The 21,489-nt window shown below is 37.5% G+C and overlaps 1 protein-coding gene across 5 annotated transcripts in view; it reads right to left on the bottom strand.

Moving 5' to 3' along the window:
- Positions 1–9,658: 9,658 nt before the first annotated feature.
- The window catches only part of si:dkey-100n23.5 (cyclic AMP receptor-like protein A), a 162,568-nt gene continuing 150,737 nt past the window's right edge, over positions 9,659–21,489 (bottom strand). For 4 of the 5 annotated variants that reach the window (XM_052014813.1, XM_052014814.1, XM_052014812.1 and 1 more), the window contains 2 exons: positions 17,122–17,269; positions 9,659–14,470 (listed from right to left, as the gene is read on the bottom strand). In XM_052014813.1, the coding sequence (XP_051870773.1) occupies positions 14,306–14,470; positions 17,122–17,269 (313 nt within the window). In that variant the 3' untranslated portion in view covers positions 9,659–14,305. Of the gene's footprint in view, positions 14,471–17,121; positions 17,270–21,489 lie in introns of those variants that run through there. The other variant, XR_007956251.1, reaches the window with a different exon arrangement.

Below are 21,489 nucleotides of genomic sequence, written 5' to 3'. Positions count from 1 at the left end.
ATTGTCCAAATGGTTTGCCACTTTAGCTCTAGCTTTTATACATTCTGAATTGATTTATATTATTCAACAAATGTATGTTGACTGTGGCGCAGATAACAGTTCAATGGACATCAGAAACCCTTGGGTAACACACCTTAGTGATTGCACTTCAAATATGGATCTGGAGAGCAAATACTAACATGCTTTCTGAGTTTGAATCACTTTTCCCAAACTTCTCACATGCAAACTTTCCTGCAAAGCATGGAGGAAGAACCTTGGCTGATCTTTTCCCTTCTCACAGCTTGGTCATACTGGCACCAATTGAGGTGAATGAACAGCTGCTCTAGTTAACTGTCAGTTGATGAGGCAATGACCTGGGGGAAGTAAGTGTGAAACTCTCCTAGTCTGTGTGGCTTAATATTAAACCTCATGGTGCATTCATCTATCAGGTATCTGAGAAAGTGAGACAATGCCAAACTTCTTGGCCTGGGCATTGATCTCCACTAGATGTCCAACCCAAACATGGGGCTTTTCATTTCTATTGTTGCAGCAGTTATGCAGACTTCCTCTTGGGTTCATGACAGGACATAAACCAGCTCTCAGGATGCAGAGCTCCTATAGCACCTATTGGATAATATACCAGCAGAGTTTTGGAAGTTGCCCAAGAAGACCATAGACGTGCCCAAGGCATCTGCCAAATGTAAACAAGTGGATGGAAGACTTATCTGTCCACCCCAATGCATTCTAGGCTAGAGTGGAAAGTGCAGCAAAATCTAGTGAATCTTGACTCTGTCCAAATTTCTCAACCAGCCCAAGGGGAATCCACTAAACATATTCATGACCACACAAGAAAACACTTCCTTAGTAACAAATAGGTGGCTGGTGAGTGCACTGCAGCTTCAACCTGTGTGCCACTGCATTTCAATGATCTCTTGGAGAATACAAAGAAACAATCTGACAAAATGCATTTACCTTTTACTGGTGGTTCAGAAGAAAATTGCTGGCAAAGTATTCTTTGTGGGTTAGCATGTTCTTGATTTCATGCCTGTGCATTGCAGCTTGGAAGTCAGAAGCAGAACTGACCTCCTGTTGAGTCCAAGGACGCAGCTCAGCCATCGCGAACTGAGGGGCTGGATAATTTTGTACTTGGCCTTTCAGCTTTATTGCCAACCCACTTGAATGGGGTTGCTAATCTAAATGGAAAAGATAAGTGAAGGTAAGTAGTTTGTTTTTAATTTCTTAATCTCACCTAAGTGAATTTTTTATTTCTTGATTTTAAATAATTTTTTTTTACAAATTATTTAAAATTATTTCCACTATTTTAGAAACATTTGAAAAGGCTTTTACCTGCATGAGATGTGTACAGGCTATTAAGTGTTTGGTATCCACCACCTGAGGCCAAGTATTCCATATCGCGGGACAGCTAGGACAGTGAGGCCTTAAGCTCATTTGGACCCTTGGGGCTGAAAATGGTTAGCGTGATCACAGGGATAGTGCACAACGTGAACACGAAGGGCCTGTTTCTGTGCAGTGTAACTCTTTGACTCTGAACACAAAACAAGGCCGAACTGAGCATGACATTGCCCAATGTACTTCTCCACAAAAGTGAATAAGGCAATCAATTGACAGCTCAAGATATACTTAGAGATACCTTCCAGTGGTTAATTATTAAATGATGTTTCATGCAAAAGACCTGAATTAAAGATAAAATAATGTTCACTGTCCTGAAAATGATTTACAAATCAGAATAACTCTTAGGTCCTCTTGCTCAGAACACATGGATTAGAGAAAAATACAAGACTTTGTTGCACATGTTCTTTCTTTTACGATAATATATTAGTTGAAGACAATTAACAGTTTCATAAGCTGAAGGAATTTTATTTTAAATATTCATTTATCTTATTCCAGTTTTATTTGTGTACAGAACAGAATGCTAATGATTCTCAAAAATAGCTAAGGTAAAATTTGTTTCATATGTTGGCAGTAAACTTATTACACACATCATAAATATTTATTTTGTTTATGATACAAATTATTAAAGTTACAAAGGTACACAAAAGTTCATCTGCACTATACCCGATAACATTTCTTAAATTACAAATCTTATTTGTTTCTTTGGATGAAACTTAACACAGAAAAAGTGGTGCTGAAACATTAAATTTGTCATGAAAAACACTCAGTATTACATTTAATAGCTGTCAATAAGAAATTATTTCATGTGATGATGACATGGTCAGTAGCGGTTGAAATTCTTTTGAGGATTCTTCCAGCCAGCAGGCAGAAGAAACTAACTCAAACAATTCAGGATGATTTTGACTTTTTATCCTATAGATAAAAGTCCTCTATTGATTGGGGCAGATATTATGGGATGGAGTTTCTGTTCTGTTGCAATGATTTTTTTCCAGTGCAATTCATCCACAATTGGCATAACACAGTCAAAGGTTTCAGAGTTTTAGGTTCATATTCTGTTCAGTGCAAATGGAGTTTCTGCAATCTTTTGCACTAGTTTAGAAGACATTATGCTGGAAGTGGGTCAGGTGCAGAAAATGGAGACTCATCCACTGAGACTTTTCACATTGGATTTAACAGCTCGCAGGGAGAAATTTTATTCAATAGGTCTAGAATGTATTTTAACCCCTGATTCGGATTGAAGGGTTGGATGGCTACAATAAATTTAAAAGTAGATTAGAAGTAGAAACTAATGTTATTATTTTTTAATTTAACAGGTTAGGAATATTAATAACTTTCAAAAAAGATAACTGTAAAAATATATTAAAGTTAAATTTTAAATTTTATTTACAGCGTGGTAACAGGCCCTTCCGGCCCAACGAGTCCACGCGACCCATTTTACACCCAATTAACCTACCCGTACGTCTTTGCAATTAAAACTGCCAATGCAATAATGTGATTATGAAGAAGTGTTAAGAAAAAAAATTCAAATACTGCAAAAGTTATTGACTTTATCTATCCTTCAACTGAAATGTTAAATTAAGACCCATTTGCCTTTTGCGGCTCGAACTAAAAGATGCCAAGGTAGTATTTTGAAGGAAAATTATCAACAGCATCTTGGCTAATATTTATCTCTCAAATAATATCATAAAAGCAGATTATCTGGTCATCATTGTATTGCAGTTTGTGAAGACTTGCTGTGCTTAACCTGGCTACTGTTTCCTGCATTAATTTGTAACATAGAAAATGTTGTAGCTTGTTGGGTATAAAGTTTTTTGGAATGTGCTGAGGTTGTGAAAGGTGCTATATAAATGTAAATCTGTTTTTCTTTCTTACTCAACCTCGGATAGCCTGTCAGCAGGATGGAAGGGATTTAAGAAGTGTGATTGAGGTAATCAAAAATAAAACAGGAGTGTCAATCTACACCAACAAAGTGTTCTGGAGAGGTCACTCTCATGGTTTATTTCACACTGGAATTCACAGACCCCTGGGATTAAGTGACATATTTTATTTTTAGTGAGGAAAAGCATATGTGGTGCCATAGATCCATGGAGTGCAAAGAAAAATAAATGGGAAAAAAAATAAAACATTGACATTTTAATGACTTCATTTAGTGCACTGTGTAGCCATCTAAATATTACAATTCAAGCTGCTTAACTGATAAACAACTGAGGTGAAAGTCCCCAAGTGGTCCAGTGAGCAACTGAATTCAAGGAGATTCATTCTGTGCTATATTAGCTCAATTCAATTGTCTTCACCTACTCTGGATTATGGAGGGGAAAAAATAGCCTGAGAATCTGCTGCCAAAAGTTATAGAGCAGCCCCTTTGGAAATGTATGGATAAACAGTATTGGACTTGGCTGAATGTTGATAATTCACAGTAAAAACCCTGGCATAACTAAGTGCTATCAGGGAGGGTGAGAGAAGTGTATAGTTCCTAAGTGTATATGGTTCCTAAGCAAGCATTTTTATATCACGGAAAGGTGGGAAAGAGAGAGAATTAGCAAAAAAATCAGGTGAAATTTGTGTCAGGAAATTTTAGACTGAGCTTCTTCTCAGAGCTAAAAGAATACAACCCACAATCTTCATTGCATTTATCATATGTCAGCTGAGATTTCTTGGAAGCATCATCACTGGGGTAAAGGAGAAAGGTGAGACAACACTTCTGATAGTCTGATTCCAACTAATAAAGAAACAAAGGTGCAATGCTGCCACTAGGTTATGCTGCTTTACCCCAATCTATAGACATTTCTGGCAGAGGTGTATAATATGATTTTTTTTAAAGTTAGAATGTTAGATCATCACAGCAGAGAAGATAGCAGTGTAGAGGGCACTCATATAGTAGGCATAGTCTACAGAGAAATGTGGAATGATTGTCAATTCATCTGACAATGCTTCAAAGAAAAAATCATGTATTAGTCTTTGAACACAATTTGCAGAAAAAAGTATATTTTTATTTCTATTTCTGTTTATTGTGGCATAGAATATTCTCAGGAGAATATTCCCTGCAAACTACTAGTACAGCGATTATTTAAGGATGTTAGTTTCTGTATAAATAGCATTTTGCATAAGGTAAATTGAGTGTGAATGACTGTATTTACAATAAATTACAGGGAAAAATGAAATGCTTTCAGAGCACAGCCCTTAAATTGTAAAACCGTGCTTTGAGCATGAATCCTCACTGAACAAGATTGCAGATAGTATGTCAAGAATAGAGGTCTGCAACATTCTGATTTTAACTCATTGTGTCTGGAGCTAATACTCATTGGACCCCTAGAGGGTTAAACACTTGAGGCATTTTCCAACTGGTATTAATAGCAGTGGGAAGCACATTTATAAAGAATATAATAGGCAGTGTTTTCCAAGTATTGTACAGTCCTAAATTTCATTCCTCACAAATGCAGAAAGTTGCAAATGTGAGTACATTCATATCAAAGAACACTTGATTATTGTGCTTAATCTTCAATTGTATCATTATACTCAGGGTTAGAACAAAGCATTGTTTTGAAGTTGTTCATTTCAAATAGCTGCTACAATTTGATGTCACTAGAAGCTGCTTTCATCCCATCCCCTGACATTAACCCCAATCTCAAGCCTATTCAGCTATATTCTGAAATCACTGGCAATGTCTCATACTATGGATATGTTAGTTTGGGTGGCATGGTGGTGCAGCAGTTAGTGCTGCCATGTTACAGCTCTGGGTTTGATCTTGACCTCAAGGGTTGTTTGTGTGGAGTTTGCATGTTCTCTTCGTGACCATGTGGGTTTCTGCTGGGTGTTTGCTTTTCTCCCACATCCCAAAAAATATGCTTGTGAGTTAATTGGCTACTTTAAGTTATCCCTTAGTGTAGGCATGGCAAAAGAATCAAAGAGAAGTTGATGGACATGTGAGAGAGAATAAACTGCATGGATAAGGGGAATGGGACTAATGGGATTGCTCTACTGGGAGCTGGCATGGACCCAAAGGACTGAACGGTCTCCTTCTGTGTTGTAATAAGTAAGCAAGTTTGTTTCTGCTAGAATGGGATCTTCCTGCGGTCAAGGATGGAAATAATGATACAACAAATTGCTGCTCCAACGGCATTCCTCATCATGGCAACTGAGTCATTGAAAATCCCAGATATTTCACAACAGAGGGTTAAATTCAGCAGGATAATTTAAACTGAGTTATAGAGGTTGAATTCCTACAAACTATAGAAATACAAACTTGAGGCACTGCCTCAAGAAGGCAGCATTAAGGACCCTCACCATCTGGGACATGCCTTCTTCTCATTACTACCATCTGGGAAAAGGTACAGGAGCCTGAAGACCCACACTCAACGATTTAGGAACAGCTTCTTCCCCTCTGACATCAGATTTCTGAATGGTCCAGGAACCCATGAACGCTACCTTGTTATTCCTTTTTTTGCACTATTTCTTTATTTTTGTAATTTATAGATTTTTATGTCTTTGCACTGTCCCTGCTGCCACAAAACAACAAATTTCACGTCAAATGTCAGTGATAATAAGTCTGATTCTGATACAGTGGCAATATTCTGCTATTAGTTACTCCCAAAAGTAAAAGGCACATAAAATCAGTATATTAATGAACATAACAAAATTAAAGAAAGTTCAATAGTAAAATAAAGCTGAGAATACATGGCAGTGAACTTGTTCTGATAACCTGTTGAAAAGCTTTGTAAGTGTATGTGGGAGAACACCGGGGGTATGGATTACCTGAAATTGGAAAATTCAAGGTTCATACCATTGGGTTGTAATCTAACCTCTCAGAATATGCTGTTCTTCCAATTTGCATTGATGGACAGGTCAGTGTGGGAATAGGATGGAAAGTTAAAATGACGAACAACTGGAAGCTTGGGATGGCTGTTGCAGAAAGAGCGCAGGTGATCTGTAAAGCGATCGCCTAGGCTACACCAATGTTGAGGAGGCCACATCATGAGCACTGAATGCAGTAGATGAGGTCGGAATAGGTGCAGGTGAACCTCTGTCTTACTTGGAAGAGCTGTTTAGGTCCCTGGATGGTGGTGTGGAAGGAGTTGAAGGGACAAATGTTACACCTCCCTTGGTGGCAGGGGAAAGTGCCAGGGGATGGGTGGGTGGGGAGGGGTGAGCAGAACTGGGAGTCACAAAAGAGTGGTTCTTGTGGAAAACAGTAAGGGGGAGATAGAGGGCAAGATGTGACTAGTGGTGGTCAGATCACATTGGAGCTGCTGGAAATGACAGAGCATAACGTGTTGGATGTGAAGACTAGTGGGGTGAAAGGTGAGGACTAAGGGAACTCAATCGCTGTTCTGTCTGGGGAGGGGGGCAGTTGAGACCTGACGTGCAGGAAATGGAGGAAACGTATGTGAGGGCTCCATCGACTATGGCCAAGGGGAAGCCAAGTTCCTGGAAGCAGGGAGGGCATTTCAGAAGCCTTAGAATAGAACTGATACAGCAGAAATGAAGAAATTAAGAAAAAGGGATGGCATCCTTACAGGAGGCAGGGTGGGAGGAGGTATTGTGGAGGTAGCAATGGGAGTTGGTGGGTTTATGGAAGATGCTGGTGCCAAGTCTGTCTCCTGAAATGGAGATGGAAAGATCCAGAGATGAGAAATAGTTCTGGTGACTTTGCGGGCACAATGGAAGTTGGTGGCAAAGGTGATGAAATTGATGAGTTACATTTATTTATACAATTCTGGTGTTCTAATATTCGAATCAAGACTAAAAAAAACATAATAGACAACAGGTTATTATTTCTTTATAATAATGTGGGTGGGTAACCAAGCATAATTTGGGATGATTCTACAATGTAGATTTGGCTTATTCCTTTTTTGACCTTTACGGTCCACAGAATTGAGAAGGCAGGCCTCAGTGCACATGGGGCTGGACTTCCATTTTCCATGGGGAGAAAGTTTTATGAGCAGCATGTTGTGTGCAAGCTGACCACTTTGCTCATTATAAATGAATGTAAATTGATTTAAATAGGTCCCACAATAAATTCTTCATGTTGCTTGCCTGAACAGATATTTAAAAAGGGAGTAGGAATTTGCACACTGTTCTCTGAAGAAAAATTCCATTTAAAACTATATTAGCATATTTATGAGGCTTGGATTTTGATTTGTATAACTTTGAGCATCAGTGTGTTTAATCTTTGAGCTGCTTCCTTTTAAGTGGTATGTTTATTTAGTGTCGACTTTCCACAGCTATCGTTTTTGCTGCCATCCCTGCAGTTATTAGCAATGACATTCCAATCAGCTTGCCAATGGTAGTTTTGGATGTGGAGGAGTGAAAGGAATGCGGAGTGAAGAAAAGGAAGTACATCTTCATAACAGGCACCTGGCACCCATCCACAGGCATTAACAGAATTATAATGTACAAGAATTTGGACATGTCATGGATGACCTTATGCTTCAGCTGGGAGGCAGCTGGGGAGGCAGGTGGCATATATTGAGGCTTGCAAAAAAATCGTATAAACAAAGCAATATTTATTGTAATTAGGATTACTGAAATGAACTTTCATGTAACTTAATCATTTAAAGGCAGGTTTGTTAATTGACCATTCAATGCAGCATCAAAAGGAATGCTGTAGCCCTCTATGCTAAGAACATATGTTTGCTACTTTGCCAGTAGAAAGGAGGGAAAAATGGAAGAGATTAAATCATTTATACCAGATGGCCAGGATCCCATGACTGAAGATATCACTGCAATATCTATATTCTGATTGAAGGTACCACGTAACTCCTGGCATACATGAACTGAAAGGGGTTTATTCCATCAATGGTTAGATGGTTTTGGACCATCGCAACTGAATAGTGCAGGTGCATGCAAGATATGCCAGCTACTCTGCTCGATAAATCTTTTTGTGACAGTTGATGACACTACTATTCTTTGAAGATTTTGGAAGGCATCACTACTTGCATTGTATAGATGTGGGAATACTCCCCCAGGATTCCAAGGAATTGTCATTCAGTCCTTGACGCTCTACAGATTCCTGATGATTCTTGTCTGGCTAACCAGATGTCAAGGCAATCCAGAGAAACAATGCAATTAAGTAACTGACCTGATGCCATGGAATCTGGCAGGTTAGGGCTACCAATCAAAAAGCACACACATGGACTGCAGAATTTTGTGCTGAATGTTTATTAGGTCAGTTCACCTATTATGAGGAGTGTGGGCAGATTTATAGTTAAAACAATTATTTTTGAAAGTGCTTAGTTTCAAGTTTAAAGAAATTTTAATTAGTGTTTTCTTTAAAAAATTGGAGGTTGTCATTTCAGTTTACCTTAGTACAAAACCACCATAAAAATGTCATCTTGATTTACAAGTGAAACAAAGCCCAAAGGCATTTGTATTCTTTACTGACCCAATAACATCAAATGCAATGTTGCAATGTTTCCTCTTTCTGCAGTGTTTGTCAGTTTACAAATTTCTTGCTATGTTCATATTACTTATTTTGAGCTTAAGAATTTGGGCCTTACTGTGATTAGGTATATTCTTCTTTCCCCTCTATTTTACAATTTCCAATTATTTTATTTTGCAATAAAAGCAAAGACAATAGTAAAAGGAACATTTATCTATTTACACAAACGCACTCAAACAAAACAGCCAGGTAAAAATCCTTGTTAATTTATCAGTGGCAATCCTATTTAAAATATAAAATTGGAAAACCCCTGTAACAAAAAAGAATATCTTCTTGTTTTTACTGAATTGGGGAGTTTAGGATTAAGTTTAAATTTAAACAGCTCAGTGCCAGTTATGACATCCTACGTGCTGTTTCTCCACCCTGCATCTTTATTTTGCTGTAGTCAAGTCTCATTAAGCTGTCTTCCACCGTAAGTCATTCTTTCACATGGCCTCTTAACTGTGGAATTGGTTCATATTTCCTTTCTAATATCAACTGGCTTTTAAAAGTTAAGCCTGGCATCACTCAATTATGACTTACTTTCCTCTGTCTTCAACTTGGCTGTTACTATTCTCATACTGGAAATGCAAGTTAATCAGGCACACAGAGAAAAATAACGTTAAATTCTCCATTTCACACTAGCTTAGTAGACTAAAAAGTATCCCAAATTCTTTACCTAGGTTTATAAGAATTTTTGAAATTTTCTGTTCTGTTGATTTTGTAACAATGGAATTTTGCGCAATTACACAATAGTTGAAAAATTTGTTGTGGATTTCATTACTTATATCTTCAGCCCTCACCCCCACCACCCCCCCCCCCAAATAAGAGAGTACTTTGCTAGTGCTTTTCAAGTGAAAACAGTATATTGATCAATAAGAATTTATTCAATATTGCATTGCATGGTGGTGTGTTTGACTCACAGTCTCATTTATAGAATGACTGCTTTTGCATTTGGAAGTAACAGTTTAAAAGTTAATTATTACAAAATCCTATGTTAAGTAGCACTTCTAACACAGAAAAATGTTCCTAAGTACTTCACACAGGTACCACTGGGGAAACAAAGTCAGAAGAGCAATAGTAGAAGTGATCTGAAGCTGGTTACAGAGTTTCATGGAAATTCTTAGAAGAACTGGAAGATGCAGAGAGATTGAGGGAAGAAATTTCAGAGCATGGAATCTTGCAGGCCGAAAGCTTGGCTACCAATGGTGCTGCAAAGGGTGCAGCGTGACCATAAGGTTTGAGGAGGAGAAGAGTAAAACTGGGGGTGGGGGGAATGGGGGGGCAGAGGAAGAATTGTACTGCTGGTGAAAGTTACATGAAGTAAGTGGGAAGGTTGAGGCAAACTGCGGACAAAAGTATACAAATTTGAGACACTGAGAGCTCAAACTGTTCAACAAGAGCAGAGGAAATGGGCAATTAGGACTGTATATGGCATAGCATAGAGACAGAAGTTTTGGAAGAACTTAAGTCTTCTATAGGACAGAAAGACATGGATGAAAGTTTACAAGCAACTAAGTGCAACAATACTTAAAGGACTGAGACTAATGAAGCTTGGACCCTCTGATTAAAGCTCTTGTTCTAACAACATAATTAATCCCAATTGCTCTGGTTTCCCAGGCCTTCGGAAATGAGGTAGGCGAGGACGGATGTGAGAGAAGAAATGTGGTTTTGCTGCAGAGTTACTGGGCTCAGAGATGCACAAATACATTACTTGGCTCTCCAGGCTTAACGGACTGATTCCTTTGGATCAGAATACCTCCAGACAAACCATTCCCAAACAGGGACCAGAACCTTTCCAGAGAGAAGGGATGGAAACCCCAATTCCCTCTCAGGCTAACTCTAGCAGGTGCATGCTCCTCGACGCATCATTGAATGGAAGCCAAGCTTACAAATCAGGCAGATGTCTGGGATTCCATTAAGAACGAATTCAGACACAATGGAGTTAAAGTTCCACAGCACGTGTGGAAACCCAGATAGTTTCTTGTCAAAAACTCCTCCCCTCCTGCCATTGGACCATCCCTTTCCATAATGGGGAAAAAAATTCAGAAAGTGACACAATTTGCTTAGTCCATTTTACCTACATTTAATAAATATGGGAAGATTAAAATGGTATACCCACTTCTTTTGAGCAGGCTTTGAACATGCAAAAGAAAGTTATTAGAAAACAACATGATTACACAACAGCGTTTTTCAAATCAGCATGCCATTGACTAAATTTTACAATATCTTTCAACAGTCATTTCTCATATGAAACGGGTAATTATGTGGAATGTCGATAGCTCTTTTATTATGCCCTTTGAAATATATTTTTCTATACTGCATTACTCTTTACAAATTTCAACAATCTTCACCATCTTATAGTTTTCACCATCTTATGAAGTGCAATACTATGAACTGAGAAAATCTAAAGATTCTATCAATACAATTCTATGACTGCCAAACAGGCTGTCTGTCCTGAATGAGCAGGGTTAGAACTGACAGCATTCCTTCTTTCTGACGCTGTGCCAGAGTACTAAGAAATTCCATTTCAATGTAAGTTGTGGCTCAAAGATAACTACCTGATCATTCAGTGAGATGGTTCTGAGTTTAAACCTCACTTCAGAGACCTAGGTGGACATTTTAGTACACAACTGTGGAAGTGCCATACTATCTCAGACATTCTTTTAAATTAGATGTTGAATTGCTCTCTTGTGGATATAAGAGGTTCTGTGAATCTACTTCAGGAGCAGCGGATTCTCCCACTGCTTTGGAAGATAGTGAAATTGTGAGAAGTTCCTTTAACATCAAGAACACTGTGTTAGAAGTATACATTCTGTCACCACAAATAAAATAGTAAAACAGTCATTATTATGTTCAGTTCTGCTATGGGATGAAATTCAACCTTGGTAGGGGTTTAAATTACTGAAATGTCCACCCTTTATATTACAGGTCTTCCCCGGGTTACGGCAGGGTTTCACTCCTGTGAACTGTTTGTAACCCAGGCAGTTCATAAGTCAGAAATGCAGCCACAAACATAGTTCCCAGGTGGCAGAAGATGCCTGCACCCCACAACAGCTGGCAAATCCATCCTGTCAGTCTCCCAAACGCTCATTCATATGTACGGGTGTTCATAACCTGGGGAGGACTTGCACCCAATTTTGCTTTCCACTGATGTCAATCATGAAGAAAAATGGGCAGGATGCATAATGGGAACCTGATTTGATACTACCCACTTTGCATCCCACCAAAGTTGAATTTCAGTCCCTATGCTTTAAAGGATGGTCCAAATGTTTAAGTTTATAAAGAAAGAATAAAGAACTGAACACCCAGTTTACTTGAAAGACGAAATCTATTGTTCTAATGAACTCTCTTATTTTCATTTAAGGACAGACAGGTTAGTAGGTTAACATGGGTGTAATTAGGTGGCGCGGGCTTGTTGGGCTGGAAGGGCCTGTTACTGTGCTGTATCAATAAAGTATTTTATAAAGCAAAGATTTAGACAGCTTTCATGAAACTGATTGGATATGAGATATTACAAGGACAACTTATAAACACTTCTAACAGTAAAATATCTCAAGCAACTTCACATGAGCATTACACCAAGTCATAAAGGAAATATTAGGAAAATGACCAACAATTGGTCAAAGAGGTAGGTTTTAAGGAGCATCATAAATAAGGAAAGAGAGATAGAATGGCAGAGGAAGTTAGGAAAGGAATTTTAGAGCTTAGGGCCTTGCACAAGGCCAATGTTGGTTCAATTAAAGTAAAAAAAAAACAAACTGCTGGAGGAACTCAATGGGTCAAGCAGCACCTGTGCAGGCAAAGAGTTGGTCAACATTTCAGGACAAGAATTCCTCCAGCAGTTTGTTCTTTACTCCAGATTCCAGTGTCTACAGTCTTTTGTGTCCCCCTTGGTCCAATTAAACTTGGGGATGATCTAGAGGCCACACTGAAGGGGTATAAGTTTTAAATGCTGAGAAGAATTCAGAGCTAGGGAGGGATATGCAAATGGATGAGAAATTTAAAATTAAGGCATTGCTTAACTTGGAGCTAACACAGGTCAGCAAGAACAGGCTTGATTGGTGAACATTTAGGGGCTAGATTACAGGTTCATTGGAAGTACAGGGAAGGAATGAAAATAAGTTGAGATGAATTCCTACTTAATGCTTCTTGAGTGGTGCTAGCTCATCACAAAGCAAGGTTACTAGTATCCTACTGGTGCAGTCTCAGCAGCTGAGTATTAATAGGATTTTCTGTTTTTATTTCAGATTTCCAGCATCAGCAATATTTTATTTTTGTATTACCAGTGTCCAAAATTTCTCCGCATAAAGGGATTGATTGCTTTTTTAAAAAAAAGGTTAAATTTCCTCTAGTTTTTCTTTAAATAATGCAACTGGGACCAAGAAAGCAAAGAGGTTATCTGCAGCCAAGCTTTCAAAACATTACTCTGAGCTGAGTGCCTGGTAGTGCAGTACAGGACTTTATGGTGCAGGCTAATTCACCTCATACTTTACTACTGCCACAGTGCTGCACCACCTTGTTAAATATTATCTATATTTTCTATAAATCTACAAATAAAACTAGCAAAGTCAAAAGAAAAATGGTTCTAATGCAGATTTGACCTTTTCAGTCCATGAAAATTCTGTAACTCTTTTGAAAGGAAATCTTCAGTTTAAAAATAATGTGTTCAATAACTTCATAAGAATAAAATAAAAGCTCATCACGAATAGAAACATACCAACATTACGACATTAAAATGAGCAAATCAGTTATAGTTTTGTGGACCTGAACATTTAGACATTTGCAATGTTTTCTTAGTCTCTGAAAAGAGTTCTCTTCAGTATTCTGGCACTTTAAGTAACAGAGGTTAAAATAAAATTATAAACATTTTTGAAAAGTGGACAAGTAGTTCTGGCTTTCCACCATCTTGTCACTGTTTTCTGTTAATGGTTCTGCAAATGTGTATTTTCAACTTTCTTCAGCTTTCCTCTTCTACCCCAACAAATAGCCTATTTTCCCCACAGAGAGTGCTATATAAGGACGAACACTATAGTTTCACATCATAATTTGCTCCACAATCTGAACCAAATTGCTTAACCTGCTAAATTGAGGATGTGCGGTATGAAAAAAGGTTCATATTTAATTTATGTAAACAAAAAACAAATTGAACACAACATCCTCAGAAAAAATATGTAAATACTTTCATTTAGGTTATTACATCAATTTACTCCAAATTATTTTCTTCATTTTTGTATTGGTTTATCTTTTTTTTTAGTTTGAAGCACAGCTACCAGAGGCAGCTGAAAGGAACAATCTCTTTAACTGATGTGTTTGTGTTTAGCACGATGCCTCCACTGTAAATCTGAAGCTTCTGTTCCAGTTTTATGACATTAAATATTAAGAGCCTAGAATTAATAATGAAGGTTGACAGCTCATCTCTAGTGTCACAGAGGGGTTCTTCCTTTGTCTAGGAGTCCAACAGTGCACATATTCAGTTGAAGGGTGTTTCTGTTGTCAGGGCCTCCTGTCCCTAGACGTCATGGTGGATGAATAAATTGCTCCTGTGCCATCGTCACATGAGTCTGAGGAATCACTTTCCAAATGGGCCGTGTAGCGCACTGGCCCAGGCTGGTACTCCATAATCAATGTTGTATCAGAAAATCTGGACTGGAAAGCAAGCTGAAAAATTTAACATGTCATGCACTGCAATAAAGCAATGATTTCAGGGACATACTTGATAGAGTTTTATGTCTTTTTTTCCAAAAAAGCCTTTGTGATAAAATTTAATAAAATACTTTATAGTAAAAATAGATCATGCCAAATAAATTGCATAGAATAACAGTTTATGCCACAAAGATCTCTTAATCCTTTCAACTGTTCTAAGAATACATGAAGGATTTTTAATGAAGAAAAATCAGCAACACAATTCTGACCTGGTGAACAGGAAAAGGGTTAAACACTGATGCAATAGTGTCATATTATCATTTCCAACATACAAGCCACATTATTGATGTTGGGAGACTGCACTAAAATAAAATGATTAAAGCCAGAATCAAAATTAGAGATAACCAGGAAATAAACAATAAAATCAGATTTACTGGAAAAAGATTGTAAAAATGTTTATAAAGATAAGGAAACTAAAGGATTACTTTGAAGGTCAGAGTTAATAACAAATTATTTAACTGATGAAGCCAATGACCAGGCATAACAGCAACAGTATCCAATAAAAGCCTTAAATGTATTTCCACATTGAAATTCTATTAATTTTGGCTGAAATTCTTGAATTGGATCATCAGCCTGATGAGATATTGTTAAGTACTGTGTTGACGAGTGATTTTTTTTGTTACATTATTATTAACTAGCATAACAGCAGGGTGCAGCAGGAGATAACTGTAATAAACACAGGTATCTCAAGGCTTTGACTCTTTTGCTCATTGGAAGCACAGAGATCACACTGATATATCAAAAGGCAAGTCACAGATTTCCTGTGATCTCAAGGATGCTCCAGTAATCCAGCCTAAGAGAAAGATGGTAAATTTTACTTTTAAATTTTAGAAAGTCTGATTCTTTTCTGAGGAGTTACAGGGACAATGAGTGGGAACATAAGGGGTCTAATTGGATTTCTCCTGTGCTGTAAACATTCTGTAATTCTATAACGTCTCTCTGCACGCTATTAATATTTGTTGTCAATACTCTATGTGAAGTTTATCTTAGAATGTATTTTCCCCTTTTTCCAGAAGTAGGAGCAGCTCTATTCCTGGCATAATCACACAGCCTTCAGTAAGCAATAGTAACTTCTGTCGAGCTGTTCCAGACTTTGTACAGCCACAACAGGCGGTTCAAAATTCACAAAAGCTGAAAGGGCAAATCTCTGATATGAAATGAGTTTTCCTTATCAACTCTGCTGGTCTGCATGGCTTTGGACTGGAAGAAGAGAGATTATAAACAATGGCAATGCAGGACCAACAGTTTGCAAATCTTTGTGTGTGGGTTACATGGAAAAATATTGAACAATTTGCACTCTTTGAAAAAAGCAAAAAGATTATCCTTTTTATTTAAAGTAAGTTTCTGCAACATTTATTAAGTTACTGTTAAAAGCCTGTAGCCATTTAAGTCACTCTGAAGGATTGTGCTGAAAAGCCAGAGAATAGATGAGGATTCGGATATTTTAGATCTTAGTGATGCAATGTGACAGACTGAACCTCTGTCTTGAAACGATAGGTATGTAAGTGGAAGGGGCTTGGGATACAATTCTGGATGTTCCTATGTCCTTTGCTCTGAGATGCAAGGTATTTTTTGATGGTAGTGAGCAAAGGAGTACATGGCTGCCACAAAACCTGACATCCAGATCAAGATCCATTATTTAAATAATCCTCTTGCAAATGGTGTCGTTTGGGGAGATTATAATTCTTTCTCGGCTGGTTGACCTGATGACCCTTCATGGGCTAACCTGCTTAACAATTTGTGCTCTCTTTGGTGGCTAGATGGTCTCTGTCCTCCAATGACATTTGAATGGAGGGACCATATGAAATTTAGTCAACAACTGAGATCCCTGCCAGGCACAATACAACCCCATTCAACTTTTGGAAGTAAAATCACTGTGTTTTCTCTCCCTTCGACAGAAGCCTGGAGAAATGATGTGGGGGCTATTTGTTATTTCTGTGGAATTTTAGTTAAGACTATCTTGAATAAATTCTACAGCTTGTAACTTTATAAAATGTAAATGCGATACATATAGCAGTAGAGCACATACGCCCAGGAAAAAAAAATCATGTATGAATCTTTATTCAGAACTGTACCTTTATGAAATATATTTAGCAGCTGAGAAAAAAAATCTCATAAATGACAATGGTTGGGTATTGAAACAAGGGTGTCACTTTAAAGGTTGAAGATTGAAGTTCTGAAGATTGTGTGAAGAAAACTCTCTGTTGTATTAAAAGCTCAAATGATGCTTTTTTTTGGTATTATAATTGGGGGTGAAGATGTGAGATTGCAGCCAATAAGAATTGCATTGTGAGAATCACACCCACCTAATTATGAGAATTGCACTAACATTCATGAGCTTTTGCAGTCAGCCTAATTTTAATACTGCAGCTGATCTCCTGTGACTCATCGATGCAGGGTAGGAAGCTATTCACTGTCTTGGGTTTCAAAGTTCTAATAGCTACCTAAAGGGACAGGGCTGCTAATCTCTCAAAACTGGATATTAGTGGCAAAAAATTGTAACTTCTGAAAGCACTACAGAAGATTCTTCAGGAGAAAGAAAGGCAGGAAAGCAAATTAAATGTTTAAGACAGGTATAGGAGTTTTTACTGATCAATGATTGTTACCTGCAGGGATGTTAAATTCAGCTGGCTCCATGTCTCTCGGTCAAATCCAAACACAATTGCATTGGCCAGTCCATGAAGTGGAGCAGTAATAACGTGCAGGAGCGTCAGGACAAAAACAGGATGGTTAGGATCAAATGCATTGTGCAACCTAATATTCAAAAGAGAGAACAGAAAACAATGAACAAATTGTGTTTACTTTTAACAAACTTACCAAAAACCTAAGGACTAAATTTCCTTATCAATTTATATTTGACGGACGCATTATTTTACACAGTGGAAGAGAAGTCAAAGTCAAAATAAGGGGACATCCTCTTGGAGTTTTGATGCAATAAATATCCTAAAAGTGATCTGATTTCAGCATATTTGTACAAAGTGACACAGACAGTTTTCCAATGTTCACCATGGCCATATAATTTAAATTATTTCTGAGTCAAGACACAGAAAAATCTCCTCATTAACTCTTTGAAACATTTCCTTGAGGTACAAATATTGTTTCATCAACAGCTTCATCGATAAAGAGCACTTCAAACTTTGAGGTCTCCTGTTAACAGATCATCTCCTCAAATTGACTCATTTAAGAACTATTGAAAGATGGATTTTTGTGCACATGGATTGGAGAATAACAATGGTGAATAATGATCCCAAAGTGAGACATCATAACATTTTCATGAGTCCAGAGTTACTTGAATGATTCTCCAAAAAGAATAACCATTTAAATTGGACACAGCATACAAAAATGCATAAACTACTAAACAGTGCAGTGGATTTATTACATTTTTGGTGAAAATGATAAATCAACCTTGAATTAAGTCAACTTGAAAGCAGCTTCTATTTTGTGCTCATAGCAGAAGATCCTGTTGTAAAGTGCATCCCTTTATGAAATAAAATAACTTTATGACTTTACTTCCCATATGACAATTATGACTACACATCTAAAGTGCTTCATGGAGTTAAAGAGCTTGGGTTTATCCCAATGTATGAAAGGTACTATATAAATTTAAGTCTTGTGAGTTGTGTACCAATAAAAGGTAAAGAGCAACAGTAAAAACAACCAGTAACAAACATTAGATAATTAGTTTGTTTGGCCTCATCTGCTTGTTCCTTTGCATAGAATTTGAAAAATATACACGCAAGTAGAATATAGCTGGAAAGGGAACACGAAATGTTACTTTGACAAATATTTTCAAGGGCCCAATTCAATTTATATAGCTGAATTTCCTTGGGAAACATCACCATGAGGTAGGAATGTGGTTAGAAGATAAATATTTGGTTGCTGGGCAGTCTATCAATTTCCATTAATATATTATATAAAAATTATTTTTATTGTGCAAAAGTAAAAATGGGTAATTATCAAAATGGATACAGTACAATCAACTTGCTTTTGTATAATTCAATTCAGAAACTTAGTAAGTGTTTCAACTCGATCAAGGCATTGAAAGCAAGGCAAATTCACTGTGAAAATGGGCAAGATGGTTTTGAGTTTGTATTTTATCAGAAATATGCAATAGCTACTGATTCAGTTCAAATCCATCTCCTTTAGAACCAAATTTAAAATGGCATGAGGAGGTGGAAGCTTTTACTTTTGTGCACAATCGGATTAAATAAATTCAGACTATTTGCATATTCTCCATTTTAATTCACCACAGCTATAAAATTTAGGATAAAGCTGTAGTGTAAACAAGCTTGTAGTTACAAAAAGAGTTAACACACAGTTGATATGAACCAGTAAGTGGAATGAAAAGACACCAAACAATGGCAAACTCCTGCACTTGCATACAAGAGCTGTTTAAGCAACCCTACTGGGTGCCTGTAGTGTCGCTTCAGAGAGAGAAGTAACATCTACTTCTGACAGACCACCTACACGTTTAAATTAGTTTCTTTGAAGTTAAGTGCTTGGCCTTTTGTCACAGATAAGCCGCCCATTTTCAAAATGTTTGCTTGGGCTTTACTTTCTAAGTCTGTGCCACTCAAGCTATTTTGTTAGTCAGAACAAAAAAAAGCATCGTTATTTAGGACTGCCCTTCAAAAAAATAGCCAGCTGAATTAGTGCAAATGCCTTTCTCCACTTGAAGCAATGAAACATGCAATGCATTTTCCTGTGGCTAACAAGATTTAGATTCCACACAGTTCCTTTTTACAACATTAAAGTTGGTTGAAAAATGTTCAACTAATTTACCAAATGAGATTTAATCGCACTGAAGTGAAAGAACTGCACGAACCCACCCACTGAACTACATAGGTTGATGTGATTTTGACAATTTGAAATTGTTCTCACTATCGCCCTCTAAAAGATTAACACCGAAGTGTTACTAACGTAAGAAATTGTGGATGAAACTGAATCAACAGACTTTTAAACCAACTCAGACACAAAAATTACACAATGTCATTAAACAGTATAACAGCTACTCAGTATTGTTACAGTCAGTGGATAGTAACAATAGAAAACTGGATTTTGAGCTCATTATGTTTATCTTTCCAATGTGCAGTTGTTAAAAAAGAAAAATGGTAGTAGAATCGCATACTACCATCTCTATGGCATTTATTGATCTATTTAATAAGGCAATTATTTCAAAACAGCCATTTTTCTGTGAAAACTACTTAAATTACATCTACTTGATCTAAATGCAAGAGAAGGTTAATCTCTTGTCAAATGAAATATAATTATTTCTAAGTCTATCACCATGACTTCACCCCCATTGTCCTTAATTTAAAATATTCTATCAAAATTTCCCCAGCTGACAAAACTTCTCTGGTATTGGTACCCTTAACGTTAGTCTTTCAAGGAAAATATTAGATCTCTATTTCACCAGTTCCCGATATAAAACTGTCCCTCACCTTACTGAGATACCCCTGCAAAATATTTTTTGATAAATATTAATGCGTCCAAGGAAAAACTCCACAATAAATTCATCCTGGAATATTCATCTAAAGAAATAGTCTTCTGTGTGGGTTTAAAAGTAGTTTTTTTTATAGGTATGCATTTAAAAAAATTAACACAGTCAGAAGTCTTGTAGGCTGGACCATCAGTCTCCTGTTTTGCTTTCTCACATATGAAGGGGATGGATAAGTTAGTGAAATCCACTGAAACATCTTCACCTTTGGAATATACAGCAAACCTGGAGGTAAGTGCTGAATGAATAAGCCAGAAAGAGGTGGGCTTCCATAGTAACAGTTACCACCACCTTGAAATATGACTTAATCAACAGGTTTAAGACAATAACAACAAGCTTTCAATCAGAATAATTGTGTTCTCATATCATCTAATAATAGCTCTTAATTACACAAATGGAAATAATATTGAACAAGGCTCTTTGGTCCATCTCTGCTCCTATATCCACTAATCCTCCATGAACAGTATTTCAACTGTGACATCTCTGACATTCCCTTATATCATGCTAAAGAAAGATAAACTGTATTACCTCACATTTACTAATATTGAATTCCATCTGCCACTTTTTTCCTCACTTGGAATTATGTAAGATGCCTCTGACCTTTTTGTTACCGGCAAATCTGAATACCACATCCTCAAGTATTATATTTAAATCATTGATATGCATATTTTGAGAGAAGTGCAGCAAAACAGAGCAATGTGGGTCATTGCTGCACATCACCAGCCCTACAGAATTCAGAATCAGAATTATTATCACTGACATATGATGTGAAATTTGTTGTTTTGCGGCAGCAGGACAGCACAAAGACATAAAAATCTATAAGTTACAAAATTAAATAAATAGTACAAAAAACAAGGAATAATGAGGTAGTGTTCATGGGTTCATGGACTGTTCAGAAATCTGATGGCAGAGGGGAAGAAGCTGTTTCTAAGTCATTGAGTTTGGGTCCTCAGGCTCCTGTACCTCCTCCCTGATGGTAGTAACAAGAAGAGGACATGTCCCGGATGGTGAGGGTCCTTAATGATGGATGCTGCCTTCTCGATGCATCGCTTCTTGAAGATGTTCTCGATGGTGGAGAGCTGGCTGAGTCTATAACCCTCTGCAGCCTCTTGTGATCCTATGCATTGAAGGCTCCATACCAGGCTGTGATGCAACCAGTCAGAATGCTCTCCACCGTACATCTATAGAAATTTGTAAGAGTCTTTGGTGATATACCAAATCTCCCCAAACTCCTAACGAAGTAGAGCTGCTGGCGTGCCTTCTTCGTGATTGCATCAGTGTGTTGAGCCCAGGATAGATCCTCTGAGATGTTGACATCCAGGAACTTGAAGCTGCTCACCCTTTCCATTGCTGACCCCTCAACGAGGACTGGTGTGTGTTCTCCTGACTTCCCCTTCCTGAAGTCCACAACCAGTTCCTTGGTCTTGCTGGCATTGAGTGCAAGGTTGTTGCGACTCCACTCAACCAGCCGATCTAT

Source organism: Pristis pectinata, chromosome 4, assembly GCF_009764475.1.
Source record: "Pristis pectinata isolate sPriPec2 chromosome 4, sPriPec2.1.pri, whole genome shotgun sequence".
Lineage (NCBI taxonomy): Eukaryota > Metazoa > Chordata > Chondrichthyes > Rhinopristiformes > Pristidae > Pristis > Pristis pectinata.
Note: the sequence above shows the minus strand (reverse complement) of the source record. Positions and strands in the feature narration are given on the sequence as shown.